The sequence below is a fragment of the Hyperolius riggenbachi genome, chromosome 3 (assembly GCF_040937935.1).
Source record: "Hyperolius riggenbachi isolate aHypRig1 chromosome 3, aHypRig1.pri, whole genome shotgun sequence".
In the NCBI taxonomy this organism is placed as follows: domain Eukaryota; kingdom Metazoa; phylum Chordata; class Amphibia; order Anura; family Hyperoliidae; genus Hyperolius; species Hyperolius riggenbachi.
The window spans coordinates 111,354,872-111,370,552 of NC_090648.1; the positions used below are offsets into that span (position 1 = coordinate 111,354,872).

Consider the following 15,681-nt stretch of genomic DNA (forward strand, 5'->3'; position numbering starts at 1 on the left):
ACATTTTGTCAGAACTGAAATATATCAGTTACTGTCAGTTATAGCTGAGTGGACAACTGATGTGCCCAGTAATGTCCACGTTTCCCTATAGCTCAAGTGGACGATGTTACAGTTTAACAGTGTGCTGACCAGAAAGCTGTTATGGGGTAATGGCCATTTTCAAAATGGAGGACGGAGAATTCCGTCAATCAGTCGACAAACAGGAGAGGAGAAAGAGATTGATGAGTAGACTACACGGGAGGTAAGTATGACCTGTGTATGTTTATTTTGACTTAATTTTCAGTTCAGGTTTTCTTTAAAGGAGAACTGTAGTGAGAAGTATATGGAGGCTGCCATATTTCCTTTTAAGCAATACCAGTTGCCTGGCTGTTCTGCTTATCCTCTGTCTAATAGTATTAGCCACAAACCCTGAACAAGCATGCAGCAGATCAGGTGTTTGACATTTTTGCAAGATCTGACAAGATCAGCTGCATGTGTTCCTGGTAGGATTCACATTACTGCAGGCAAATAGCTCAGCAGGGCTGCCAGGCAACAGGTATTCTTTAAAAGGAAATAAACATGGCAGCCTCCATATACCTCTCACTACGGTTCTCCTTTAATATTCATCACTGTTTCCACCAATACTACTAATCTTTAGATTCAGCAACACGGCTAAAATTCACACTATCCAGCTGCAGCCACATTGCCATTATGACGTATGTCCTAAGCCAGTGGTTCCCAGCCTTTTTGAAGTCGTGACACATTACACCAAATGCTCAGATCTCTATGACATCACATATGTATAGGTAGTATAACTACCGCAGTATGGCTAGTATAGTTCCCCAGTATACGCAATATAGCTGCTCCACTATAGGTAGGATAGCTGCCTCCAGTGTAGCTGAAGTGGCCAGCCTGCTTCCCCCTCCATTCCTGCAGCCACCACTCATGTATTCTTCTGAGCTGCTTCCTCTGAGTGTACCCAGCGTCTTTCCCTGCCTCCTCAACGTCTGTTAGATGGCTATAAGAAAAATGTCTGCATTTGTGATCAGTGGCCATTTTCTTGTAGCACTGCTCTAATTAGAGAGAGCAGAGACTGGCAGAAGCAGGAAGAGACAGCGAGCGGCGACATATACCCGATGCTGCCACAACACATCTGTGTTGCGGCACACGGGTTGGGAATGGCTTACTATGTCGCCCATTGACTTGCATTGCTGCACAATCCATGCGGTAGGCACAGATCATGTGGCAATGCACTGCAGACGTTGGGTCAGCAATGCAGCGGTTTAGATACTTCTGAGCACCAATGTTAAGTGTGCCTGCCTCCATAGACTTGCATGGCCCTCGTGGCAGGTAAATGCAGCGCTTAAGTGTAAAAGGGGCCTCAAAACAGACCTAAACCTTTTGCACAGCAGACAAGGAAACCTATATAGTTAGTGAGAAATTCAGTTTCTTTAGAGACTATCGTATTTTCCAACGTAGAAGACGCTATGGAATATAAAAAGTGCATCTGTCTAATTAGGCCTTATTCAGTAAGTAATTAGCAAGTGTTAATCAGAATATGTAACCACAGGATTTTTGTAAGTTTTGTGTTAGTTGTAGCTAATTTTTTTTTTCTTTCCAAAAAAATAAATAAAAGGGGGGGGGGGGGGTTGAGTTTAGGTTTGCTTTAAATGAGACTTCTAGTTTTACAGTAAGGACAGCCCTAACGCCTGGTACACAGCTTGCATGTTCCTTTCAGATGAGTGTAATTGATTTCCAACAGGTTCAATCTAGTATTTTCCGATTGGTGGGGGGAAAAAAAAAAAAAAAAGGTCTCCCTTTCGTTGTGGCCCGTTTGCAGGTGTGGTGTACCTGCATGACACTGAGCATCGGCTGGCCGACTTATTGTTAGTGTATACCCAAGGTGAGGTGATTTTTCCGGTTTCTGCTCGGGGGGGCCGAGCTCTGCCCCGCCGTCAGTCTCCACGCGGGAGAGTGTTAGAAGGTGAAACCACCGTTTTTATATATAGTACAGCGCTGTGACACTGCTGTCTCCCTGGCAGAAGCCTATGACAGCCGATCGTCATGATTGGCCAGCTGCAAGGAGGGAGGGGGGGGGGGGGGGGGGAAATCATGTTGGGGGGCATCAGACCCCACCAACAGAGAGCTCGTGTGCGGTGTTGTGCAGCTTGGCCTTAAAGCTGCAGTGGCCATTTCAGAAAAAAAAAAAAGGGGGGGTCTTTAGGGGGTTTATCACTGCAGTCATCAAGATGTTAAAGGACCACTAGTAGAAATCTGACAGACCTGACAGATTTTGGACTAACTCATTTCCTCATGGGTGATTCTCAGGGTTTTCTTTGTTTTCAAGAGCCATTACTGAATGGCAGTTGCTCTGTCCAGCTGCTAGAAAAGTGTGCAGCAAACCGGGAGGCTGGCCAACAGCTTTATAGAAATCCTTTTCAAGGGGTGTCTAAAATAAAATAATGGCCGTGCTCAGAATCTCCCATGATGATGGACTAGACCAAACCTGTCCGTTCTGTCAGAGGTCTACTACCTACTGTAAGTGACAGCAAGATGGGAGAAAAGTAATTTATGGTTCATTTTAATGTGGAAGAAACTTACTTTGTATGCATTTACATTCTACACGATAGTGGTCCTTTAAAGCTCAGTTGAACGATTTTGGCTGATGACTCCTTTACTCACCTGGGGCTCTCTCCAGCCCCTTGCAGCCGACTGTCCCACGCCGACCGCTCCCCGCCGCTAGTTATTCAGGCTGATCTTACTGCGGCTGCGTGAAGCGCCGCTATCAATCACAGCCGAACTGCGCAGGACTACTGCGTCCCACGTGCCAGTGATTGACAGCGGCACAGCTGCAGTAAGGCCGACCCCGTGGTTGGCCTGAATAACGAGCGGCGGGGATCGGTCGGCGTGGGACAGTCGGCTGCAAGGGGCTGGAGAGAGCCCCAGGTGAGTAAAGCTCATTTGAGCCATTTTGGCTGATAGCTCCTTTAAGGCAGTTGCAGACATCAATGCATCACTGTAAACCTTGTGAATTACACACAGACTCCTGCCAAGATCCAATGACGCAGAGCAGCATAGTTTCCACCACACAAGCATTTTCCCTGTGCTAGACAGCACTGTGACACACTGCAGCATAAGCAGTCACTGCTGAGAGGGGCTGTGAGTGGGAGATAAACAACACTCCAGAGACAGATGGTTGAATTAGTGCGATTTTAATTTTGGCTTCACCAGTAACAAGAGATGAAAACAGACCAGTGAAATGGACACTATGCAGAACAGAAATCCTCATTTGCACTGTTACAATTCTCCTAAATTTACCAGAACTCCCACCTTCATCAGGGGGGCTGCATACCCCACATCCCAAAGACAGAACATCCTCAACACAGAGAGAAACTGATACTTTGGATTCTGCTTTAAAAAAAAAAAAAAAACATCATGGTCTCCCATGGATATTTAAAAACAATCTTAGCTGTGTTTGACTTAACAGCAATCACTTTATTCAACCATTCTGCTGCCAAGTCAGGCAAACCAGCCTGTGCAGCAGCAGAGGAAAATGATATGGAAAAACAAAAAACACTCCCAAGTCCCCTGTGTGATATAAACATGAGTGAACATTTACAGTGGAAAATAAAAGGCCGACTTACAAGCAGTTCTATATACAGAAGACATTAATACTGAGGAATGATCGGCATGTGTATACAGGTAGATTGGGTTGATTCTTCTCATGTACTAAAAGCATTAAAGCAGTTTTACAGCACTAAGAGAGGGCGACAGAATCCTGTTGTAGATCCACATCTCACTCCTACGTCCCGCCCCATCCCTCGCACAGAAGCGCATTGCATATTCCAGGCGTGTATTCTCAGCCCCTCCAGCAGGGATTGGGGAGGCAGGCGGGTTGCATGTGGCCGCGGTGGCTCATGGAGCTTGCACTGATTGGACTGTGTGCGGTGGATCTTTGGTCCTGAGAGGCGTTTCTGGACAGCAGGTGGCAGGCATGGTGTTGCATAACTCAGACCCGGAGGATCGCGTATTTGAAGAGGGCCATGATGCCTGCGCTGATGAGGCCAGAGATCGGCACGGTGACAAACCAAGCCAGGAAGATATTTCTGAAGAGTCGCCAATCCACAGCTTTCTTAGACCGCAACCACCCCACCGACACCACAGAGCCCACCTAGAAGCAAAACCACACCAATGAGGCTTACAATACAAATCAATCTATAAACAGGCCATATCAATCAAGTTAGAAGCAAACAAAAAACAGATGTTTGTAAACCATGTAGGAGAGCATTTGGTTTTTACTGCAGTATATGTACCAGTTATGAATTTTGACTCCACATAGCACAATAAATACAGCTCCTCTTAAATGAGTACTGTGGGGGGCAGGGCGGAGAAAAAGAGTTGAACTTACCTGGGGCTTCTAATGGTCCCCCGCAGACATCCTGTGCCCGCGCAGCCACTCACCGATGCTCTGGTCCCTGCCGAGTTCACCTCTGGAATTAGACTTTAAAAAACGGCTGTGTCCTCGCTCCCGCTGACGTCACCAGGAGCGTACTGCGCAGATGCAGACTGTACTGGGCCTGCGCAATACACTTCTGGTGACAGCGGGAGCGAGGGCGTGCAGGTGCAGTGGTATACCGACTTTAAAGTTGGAAATTCCAGAAGTGAACCAGAGGCGGGGACTGGAGCATCGGTGAGTGGGCACAGGTTGTCTGCGGGGGGGACCATTAGAAGCCCCAGGTAAGTTCAACTCCCCCCCCCCCTACAGTAGTGCTTTAACAGCTGGATTGGGCTTTGCACAGCCCCACTTATCTAAGTGTGTACAGGGCCCAAAACACACAAGAATAAGGATGCATACACATACAAATTTGATTGGCCAATCACTGGCCAAATTTACCACCTTCATGTAGTATGAGGGCCAACAGATTTTGGATACTATGAACAGATTGTGCAGGTAAGCTCTCACGTTACATAGAAGTGGTAAAATTGGCTAATCATTGGCCAATTAAAGTGGACCTGAACTCTTGCTCAGGACTGAATACACACATCGAGAAGTGCACCCTGAATGTATTTAGACTGTTTAATTCCCCCTTATTTCTAATCACAAGTTCTCTGATCTCTCCCAGTGTCACATGACTGCCTATGGCAGATAAGCCCCATTTGAAAGCACAAAGGTGTTAATAGGTCTGCTTCCATGAGTCAGGAAATAGAAACCGTGCAGATTTATATCAGCTGTAATAAAGAAAGTTTTTGTTTAAAGGTTAGTATGCTGTTGTGTATCTTTTAGAGCAGAGAGAACATTCTGAGTTCAGGTCAGCTTTAAAGCATTCTTAAGGAGGCCACACATCTAGCGACTTTCGGAAGCGGACGGGGTGGGGAGATGGCAGGGCAGATTCCGGAGAAATGTCAAGCAGCCTACAGTGTATTGGCAGCCAACGGATGTCTCTTTAATCAGAGAGGTCTCTTGGTCGAACTGCCCATACATTGCTAGATATATGGGCACCTTTAGCCTGAAAAGTTAAAAGATCTGCAGTGACAATCTCATGTTTGATTAATGTGGAAATGATGCCATAACCTGTTTAACAAAAGTTCACACCCCTCTCGGGAACAGGTGTACCCCCCCCTTCCCCCCCCCCCCTACAGAAGGCTAGCAATGTATCTGCAGTAGGCCCCCCTCCCCCTCCCCCCCCCCCCCCCTAGTCAACTTAGGGATCAAGTGGCAATCCCTGCAATTGACAGCTATTGTTCATGTGTATGAACAGATAACCCCCCCCCCAAAAAAAAAAAGAGCCTTTAGTCCCAAATCGGTTAAAGTCACTGGGGGAGATCTATCAACGCATTACCGGCAGGTTTTTCTTCTTAATCTGTTCTAACCAGCAGGGAGGACAGTCCTGCACGATACTAAGAACGTTCTTAAATCCTAGGTAATAGTGGAAGTTTAACATGGATTTCTAGAGCTGCACTACAGTTAAGAGAAGTGCAAATCCATCCCTAAACTGGCGCAGATTTAAGGCACACACACACACACAGTCTTTGGAAAATGAAAGATCAGACCAATTTTAAACCCTTCCATGTAGTATGAGAGCCATACCTATAGTCTATTCTATGGAGCTGAACTCTCTATCAGACAGAAATCTTTGCAAGATGCTGCACACAAAGATGCTGTAGACATTCAAAAGATCAGTATCTGCAAAAGATCCGTTCCTGCAAAATGCATTCATAGTCTATGATATCTGCAGATCATCATACACACCTTGTTTAACAGACATTCATCTGCAGATCAGATCCACCAGGATGGATTGTCTGATCTGCAGATGAATGCCAGTTAGACAAGGTGTGTATGATGATCTGCAGATCTCAGATTATGAATGCAATTTGCAGGAACAGATCTTTTCCAGATACTGATCTTTTGTGTCTGTACAGCATCTGTGTGTGCGCAGCATCTTGCGAAGATTTTTTTTCTGATGGAGTGTTCAGCTCCATAGAATAGACTGTAGGTATGGCCCTCATACTACATGAAGGGTGGCAAGATTGGTCTGATCTTTCATTTTCAAAATACTATAGTCTGATGTATGTATGAGCCTTAAGAAGTGCTTGAAAGCAGTTCTACAGCTGTAGAATTGCAGGCTAGACATGATTGCAGTCTAGGCATGATTTGTGATGTGTCCCTCCCACCTGCTGAATTCCTCCTCAGAGCCTGCTGCTATCAATCAAGGTGTGTTGGGTTACCTCAGCAACAGCAATTCCCCTCACACACTGCACTATCTGAGAGACCTTCCCAGCGCCTCCTATTATACAACAGTTTTAGAAGGTATCTGCACTATATAATGATTTCTTAAGATGCCTGAGACAGTTCTGCATGGATTTCAAAAAAACCTACTAGTATTTTGTCTCAGACTCGTGATAAATCTGGCCCTATGTCGGGAAGGGGGGGGAAGAGAAAAAAAAAAAAAAAGTTGAGGGCTTGGCTGACTGCAGAGAAGTAGGAAGGAGGTTTCACTGTGGGCGAGGGCTTTTCCCAACATCTGCCTCATGTGAATCCTCCCCATTTTACCCAACTTGTATACAGAGAAATATCTGAGCTCAGAGCTGCTTTGCTTCACTCACAGCCTCATTTCCAAGCACAGCCTGACTAGCTCTGTTTCATGTAATCGAACTGACCATCTGCACAGTTTTAATTTTTGTGAAAGAATCATCAGCTTTAGTGTTTGCTACAAGTATGAAGCTACTGGTAATTGAAATTTTGGTTGAGACAGCGCTGCCCGCGGCAGAGGGAGTGGGGTTAACTTACCCATGCCGCCTTAGCCGATGCGCTCCACGTTGCTTCCTCCTTCTTGGTTGAAGGAGCATAGGAGAGACTTGGAACAAAAGTGGAGCATACTGGCTAAGGCGGCGTTATGGGCAAGGTAACACCCTCTCCCCACCAGTCTAATTTAAAATGACTAGTAGCTACGTACTCATAATGACCACCACTACTAGGCAGTAATACTTTCAAGGTTTGGTACAAATACATCAGCAACCAGGGCCTAAGTGGCTGGGCAGCCATGAATACCTCAGGGTGGGAAATTCCTGTACAAACATTTGGGCCCTGGTTGCCAAAAGATTTGTAAGCGATCAGCAAAGTGCCACAGAAATGTTACCTTAGGAGGGTGTCCTCACTGCAGGGTTTTGATTTTTAAGAACCATTCTTCTTAAAGGCATATGCAGAAACACAACACATACATGTCTTTAAAAATTGCTATGAAAAGTGTTTTGTAGTGTGAACTAGGCCTCAGGGATACTTAAATTGTGAGGGAACATTTTCTTTGTATCAAAACAGTGTAGGCAAAGGAAAAAGAAAAGGCCTCCCCCAACAAAAAATATATATAGTTCTGCACTCACCTTACAATGTGTCGTACTGATTGGGAGGCCAACATTAGAAGCTATCACAACAGTCAGAGCGGATGCCAGTTCAATGCTGAAGCCACTGCAAAGGAGAAAAAAACAAAGTTATAAAATCAGCACAGCTGGCATTAGGAATGAAAACTTGCTTCATAGTTTATGAAGGACAACTGGGAATAGGAAACCACTCACCCACATTGAGGATAAGCATAGTTCAATATAAGTTCATTATAACTGTACTGTTGATCAGGCATACTTATTTTGATCCCTTGAGGAGACAGGAGGACCCCTCATCTTTTTACAAATCCTTCCACATCACATTATGCTAGTTCAGTTTCTGCATCCTTGTGTGGAAGCTTTTCTAGTACAATTTGTAGATCTAGCTGTATTAAAGTAGACCTGAACTCTTGCACAGGACAGAAGGAAAACAGAAATGCACTTTAAGTATTTAGAGAGATTAACCTGTAATGCCCCCTCATCTGACTAGTCACAACTGTAATTGGATCTCTCAGCTGTGTCAGCTCAGGAATCTTAGCAGTCCTCACAGAGCAGCTAAGTTATAAACACAGGATGTTAACCCTATGTCCGTTTCCATGAAAGCAGGACCTAGACGCTGCAGATTTATATTAGCTGTAACAAACAAATGCTTTTCTTTAAAGGTTATTATGCTGTTGCTCATCTTAAAGAGCAGAGAGGAAGTTCTGAGTTCAGGCCCGCTTTAAGATTCAATGAAGGATATTCTTAATTGGTGCAACTCCGATAAGATTATTGAACACAAGGTTTGTGTGTGGCTCCAGGGGATGATCCTGCACAGGATTCCCATGCAGGAGTGGGGAATCTGGCCGAGGGCAGAGGCTAGAGCTGGTGTACAGTATGAGCTTGACTTTCCTGACTAAGCATAACCCCTCCCTGCCCTATACACACACACATTCAGAACACTTACCTTGATGGTGTAATAGGAGTCAGGTCTTTGCCCATAGTTTGGATGACACGACGCCCCCAGACCCACAAGCCAATACAGATGCCAACGCCTCCGTACAGTAGAAGCCAGATGGGGGTGGCAGCTTTAGTGGTGACATCTCCACTCTCATATACCAGCCACAAGGCAACCAGTGGTCCAATAGCATTACTGTAAGGGGAAGGAGAGTAAAATTACCCTAAGAGGGAGGCAGAATGTAAAGTCTTCATTCTACAGTGATGGTTTAGGTTTACAGTCTTGCTTAAGAATTCCTCTCACTGGGAGAGAATTACAGAAAGGTTTCATAGGCGTTAAGATATGCTCCATTTTAAAGGTAACTTTGAAAATCAGAAGTTTTCTAGCCTATTGCTAAAGTACAGACACCTTATGCAGCAAAAACACCTGCAAGAGCCCAAAGTACACTTGTGTGCATTTTTCCAGCAATACCCCAATGCTAAAGATTGACACGTACTGCTGGGGGGTGCAAGGACAACGCGCAAGCAGCACACAAGTCTGCTTGGGCCCTTAGGCTATGTTCACACTACAAATCGCTAAACGCTGAAGCGTTTTCTGGGGTTTTTCTCAATAGTATTTTGAGCATTTTTTTCCACTGTATGGGATAGCGTTTTTTCAGCGTTTTCCAGGAGATAGCCGCTAGCCAGGAAACAGATGTGTTTTATGGGTAATCTGCTCTGTCTTGTGGCTAATCTGCTATATTTACTGAGTAAAAGCGCTGGAAAACGCTGATTGTGAACAGCCCAGCGCTTTTGAAGCGCTCCTATCTTTAACATTGAAGCGCTAATTGCTCAAAAATGGTGCAGGTTACGAGTTTGCGTTTCAGATAATCGCTGAAAAACACAAAACACTTAAGTGAGAACAGCCACATATACTTAACATTGACCAAGCGCTTTTCAAAACACTAGCGATTTCCAGCGATGCTGAAAGCAACTGAAAAGCGCTCTAGTGTGAATGGGGCCCAAGGCTTGGTTCAGACAAGCTTCTGTGTGACAGCGGATGGTGGCCAATGCTAAACACTTTTCTGCTACCCAGCAGGGGTGGTGAAAGAGAAATGCAACCACTCAGACATAGCCACTACATAGATGTAGGGTCCAAAATGAGACAAGGAGATCTACTGCAGTGTTTACACAAAAAGCTGTACTTATTTAAAAAATACAGAGCATTTATATCATGCTTTTCTCCTGGCAGATTCAAAGTGCCAGAGCAGCAGAGCTGCAGCTACTAGAGCAGGCTCAGTAGGCAGTGGAGCCAAGAAGATTGCACTTACTGTTGAGCAAAAACCCATTTGACCCAGCCCTTAAGTGTTTAAAATGTAAAAAAAAAAAAAAAAAAAAAACACACACACCTGTTTTCAGCCTCCCTTAGACTAAAACAGCCATAGATTGTGAAAAGTTCAGGAGACTGGCAACCACTCTAGAAGCGAATAGCAGTTACAGAATAGTTAGCCATCTGTTATGTATTCCAGGCAAACTTGTCACATAGCTGGTGAAAGTGGAATAATGCTGGGAATACACCATGATTTTTTTTTTTAGGCAGCTAGGTGGTTCGATAGATAATTTCCAACAGGTCCGATCTTATTTTCGATCGTTTTTTTATGATCATGGAAATGAATGGAAAATAGATTAAAAACAATCGGAAAGTCAATCGGCTGAAAAATCTCAGTGTATTACCAGCATAACACGTTTGAACTTGTGCAGACAAATGTGTATATTGTCCGGGAAAAAATACAAAAAACGTATGCGGGAAAAAACATTTCATTTCACATTCACTAACAGGGTGGCTACACAGCTACCAGTGTGGTGCAGAAATACACTCTCTCATGAGTAGCAGCCTCTGGGGTTGTAAGCAGTGTTTGGGGAGAAATGGAGCCCTGAACCCAGCAGTGTGGTGGCAGTTATCAGAGGGACAACTATTATGCCATGTGATGTCTGTAGCTGACAGGTTAGGTAACAGCGAGACAATACAGGATCACTTAAAGGATTAACACACTGACAGGATTAAGTATCAAAGCAGTTTCCTTCTACAATTACTGACCTGACATCATTTCCACCATGAGCAAATGAGCCAAAGCAAGCTGTAAGAATCTGCAAGAACTGGAAGAGATGGGACACTTCTGGCTTGTCCTGGTCATGGAATTCTTCTATGGAGGAGTTGCTGCTGTTGCGGTCCACTACCTCTTCCTCCACACTGCCTTCCTCTTGCTCTTCTGCACCCACGTCCTGGTGTGTATCTGCCACAGCATTGCAGTAGCTGGTGTAACTGTCCATTCGCACCCTCTTCTTCCCATCTGTTCCATGCCAAGTCAAATTATGAGCTTCCTCTGGCCGTGCCTCCATCTCCCGATTCCGGAGCGAGTCCAGCGGCATGCCGCAGATTGCCATGGTGTACGAGGTGTAACTGTTGTTGCGACGTAGGGGCTTCTCACCAGTGTCTCCCATACAGTCTCCCACTTTAGCCAGATGTAGCTTGTGCAGCAGCTCCTTGTACAGGCCGGAATCCTTGTGGACTGTGTGGTACTGATACTGACCACTGGAATTCATCTGATTACTAACGGTCTGGCTGAACTGAACGTGGTTTGCATTTGGCAACTGCACAGCTCCTGGGGGAAGGAAATGAAAAAACAGAAAGCAAGATTAACGGTTTTGTATACCAACATGAACAGAGTCCAGTCCTTTCACTCATTTTAGGTTGCACTGTAAAAGTAATCAAAACATTCAGCAAGTTCACAGAGTGCAGTTCTGTGACGAGCGTTGTACTGTACAAGGCAGTGTGCAGAGCAGTTTCCACACATCAGTCACCTCAATAGCATTGTGGCTTTACTTACTATCTTAGTGAGGATTATATTACAGTGAACATTTTACATCATTGATTTATAATACCTGTAAAGAAATTTCAGCATTATAAAGCACTTAAAGAGAACCAGAGACTAAGCACCCTCATGTATTTTACTACATTTATAAGTGGGAACATGACAGTGAACACCTACCCTGCTTTTAGTTTCATTCTTATCACAGCTGTTAACAGACTAAGCAGATAAGAATCCCCGACTGAGCCTTCAGTCTAGGTTTGACCTGGAAACATAGCCGAGTCACTCTTCTGTGGAGTCTTTTCAAGCCAAAGCCTGCCCCCTCCTGGCTCAGCTTTGCATACTGAGAGCTCTGATGACATAGGAGGGGCTGCTTCTGCTGAGAGAGAAGCTCTGAAACAGACAAGTGTGGCTGCAATATGATCTGTGTGCTCTGTGTGCACTCTGCATAGAGGATGATGACTGCAGTTTCATTCCTATGAGAGACACTTCCTACAGGCAGCTGCATATCATACCAAAATAAAGCACACACAGATGAAAGGCTGCAGCAGCCTCTCTCATATAGCCTCGACAGCACATCCAGAACAACTCATAACCCGGAAGCAGAAGGGATGTGAGCTGGCGGCCATATTGGCTTTTTCCTGGAGCAATAATGGATAAAAAAAAAAAAAAAAAACCTAAAAAAGGCACACCAGAGTGGCAAAATTATCAGGTAGAGCATTTATTCTTTACAAGCCATCGACTGATATGTTTATTTTGTGTGAAGCGGTCATCTCTGGTTCCCTTTAACTAAACTATGTACTACTGTAGCCAGTAATTTTATAACCCATTACACATGTGGATGTTATTTACAGTGCACATCATTTACTGCTCCGACAATATCCTACAGGTTATCTGGTTTATTCCCTTACAGGGTCCAATGGAAACTCACTAAGACAATATAAAACTCCACTTCGTGTACTTGGAAGGAAACATTGGTACTCCATTTGTGGAGGTCAGTTGCTTAAAGGGAATATCCAGGCAAAAAAAAATAAAAAATAATAATAATAAATAATAATAATAATAATGAGTTTCACTTATCTGGGGCTTCTACCAGCCCCGTGCAGCCATCCTGTGCTCTCGTAGTCAATCACTGCTGCTCCAGTCCTTCGCTGTCAGCTTGTCGACCTCGGAGGTTGGCTGGCCGCTTGTGTACATTTTTACGCATTCCCGCTAGTGCAGGGACAGTAACATACATTTTTACGCGTTAGTAATTCCATGCGTAAATTTTTTACTCATGGAACCACTAACGCGTAAAAATGTATGCGTTACTGTTCCTGCACTAGCGGGAATGCGTAAAAATGTACGCAAGCGGCCAGCCAACCTCCAAGGTCGGCAAGCTGACAGCGGGGGACTGGAGCAGCAGTGATTGACTACAAGAGCACAGGATGGCTGCATGGGCTGGTAGAAGCCCCAGGTAAGGGAAACTTTTTTTGCCTGGATATTCCCTTTAAGGGCTTTTTCACATCTAGAACGCGTGCGGGAGCTGTTCTCCTGCACGCGCTGAATGGCCTGCAGCGTGTCGTCGGGATGCTGCGGTGCAACGCAATCAGCAGCGGTAGCCATTATTCACCCGACGGGAAAACGCCGGTTCAACACTCCCAGGTGCGTTAAACCGCAACGCCGGGTGTGAAAGGTAAAAATGTAAGTCTATGGCGTTTCATTTTACCTTGGTTAGCGCAAAGTTTAGACTTTGCCTTAAAAACGCAGGAAAAGGGCTCTAGTGTAAAGGGCTCTAGTGTAAAGAGGGCTCCACAAAGTACTGTACTATGGTTGTTTTTACATTACTCCAGACTCTTCTTGTTTAATCAATCTATTGCAGCAAATAAGATTGTAATAATGTTCCTGACATAAAAATGTAAGTAAACTTCCAGTAGAAACAATTATATGTATAAGAAAACATTATCAGCATTAAAAAAAAAAAAAAAAAAAAAAAATTTAAAGAAAAAGACTGCAAAAAAGGTGCGGTACACTAGTCCATAAACCTTACAAAAAGCAGAAGAGGGGAGGGGGGGGGCAATATAGCAAGTGTGGCCATTAGATGGCACTAGAGACCCAACTAAATCTGTTATTTAGAAAAGAGTATCTCTGTTTTGTGAATAATAGTAGACGCTTATCTAAAGCCAACAAGCAGGTTAAACTGTTGTTGGCTATAAAGCCTATGCTGCAGGTACACATCACGTGGAAGGTGTGTTTGTAGGAAACAGCACATGCAGTCACCTGCTCAGCTACAGAAAGTGGGTGAGAGGCAATGCCCTGTCCACCAGATCTAGTATACGGAGATCCACAGGAGTAGTGGTTCTTTTACAGACGCATTCTGTCATTTGCCAAAATTTCAAGTCCTATTCTCTCCTTATGGCTCATGAAGGAAACACAGGAAGCATGCCTTGCATGCATTCAATGGTTTTAATCGGGTATTAACCATGTGACTACTGGGTAGAACTGCCACTCATATTATGCCTACATATGCAGGTTACCTTATTTAAAAATGGTGATAAAAATCAGGTCTACAACAGCTTGTTTTTTTTTTTTAAATTAAACCACTATTGTGAAAGATGGTCACATTTAAAATACATGTAAACACATACAAATAAGTAGTGAGAATTAGGTTTCCTCCAGGTTAAATTGGAGCTATAAATTGCTTCTCTTCTAGGTTGCTGCCACTTAAGCCGCATCTACACGCGTAGATGTGGCCGCGATGTTCCTTATCAAGCGAGTCGCTGATGCGGCTCGATTGATAAGATCCGACAGGACGGATCTTGCTTCCGCTCATTCCCTGCAAGGGGACAATGGCAGGGAATCGAGCGGAAGATAAGCAGCACCGGCGGGGAATCGAATCCGGCGCACGCGCGGCGAGCAGGGACGCGGAAGAGGCGATCCGGCGGCTAATCGAGCCGACGGATCGCCGTCTCATCTACACGTGAAGATGAGGCTAACAGTAGTTATCTAATAGAAATGACAGGTGACAACAACTTGGGAGAAAAGTAATTTATAGCCCATTTCACTCTGTTACACGAATGGCTGACAGCAGCGCACTTTATTGCTTGAAAGCCGGTTTCTGTGCAGCGCACTTGTGACACGCACGTGATAGGAATGCTACCATTAGTTTGCATTGTTTTGCAACAGACGTGGGCTTGACCCCAGCAAATGGCAGCTAAACCGTGCGTTTGACGAGCCATTTAGCAGTTTGTCTGAAAAGGCCCTAAAGCTGTGACCATAAGTGATAGCCGGTCCTGATCAGAGTCTACAGAACACAGCCATTCAGTCTAACCTACTGGACCAATGCTGCTAAAAAACAGTGGTCTGCTGTACCCAAACAAGGTCAATGCCTAATCAAACAGTAGTTAGGAGAGTCATGTCTGTGGGCACCTTCATTTCCCCATGTCCTCAGGTATCGCACAAACGGCTGTTGTGTTTATAGGAGAAACAGATGGGCTCACACCTGACAGGATGCACGAAATGATACACCTGAGAAATGCTACGTGCACGCACTTGTTATAAAGCGACGAGGCTGGGATTCAGATTACAGGTTTATATGCTGCCGGAAGGGCAGAGCGGATCATAACTGCCCATCAAAAGCAGAACGTTCATGCAATGAAGGGAGGAATTTACAATACCTACAACTTCTCTGTGCTGTAATTCTGTGTTGTGCAAACTGCTTTATAACAGTTTCACAGATTACAGGACTTCTGTTATTGCAGTGATATAGGTCCGTGGTAGCAGTACTATACAGACACTCATCCGAATATGGGCTTCCACAATCTGTCACATAACTTCGATATGCCCAAATATTTGTCCTTGAACCAGAGCCATAGCTTTCCTCTGGTGCTGCATAGCAGGAATGTATTCTGCCATATTACGCAACATTGTTCAGGTACCTTGACCAACATTTACATCCCTGTATCTCTTAATGCTGTCTGATTTTTACAGCCTTCCACATCCCCACCCACAGACTGATGTTTCCATACTATAAAGCTGCATATCGAGAGTGGAGACAGAATTT

General features: G+C 44.7%; 1 protein-coding gene across 1 annotated transcript in view; it reads right to left on the reverse strand.

Annotated features, from left to right (window-relative positions):
* Positions 1-3,175: 3,175 nt before the first annotated feature.
* LOC137562209 (sodium-dependent phosphate transporter 1-A-like) overlaps positions 3,176-15,681 on the reverse strand; it is a 42,158-nt gene continuing 29,652 nt past the window's right edge. The window contains 4 exon segments of the mRNA XM_068273541.1: positions 3,176-4,150; positions 7,858-7,942; positions 8,801-8,986; positions 10,868-11,432. Of these exon segments, the coding sequence (XP_068129642.1) occupies positions 3,989-4,150; positions 7,858-7,942; positions 8,801-8,986; positions 10,868-11,432 (998 nt within the window). The 3' untranslated portion in view covers positions 3,176-3,988.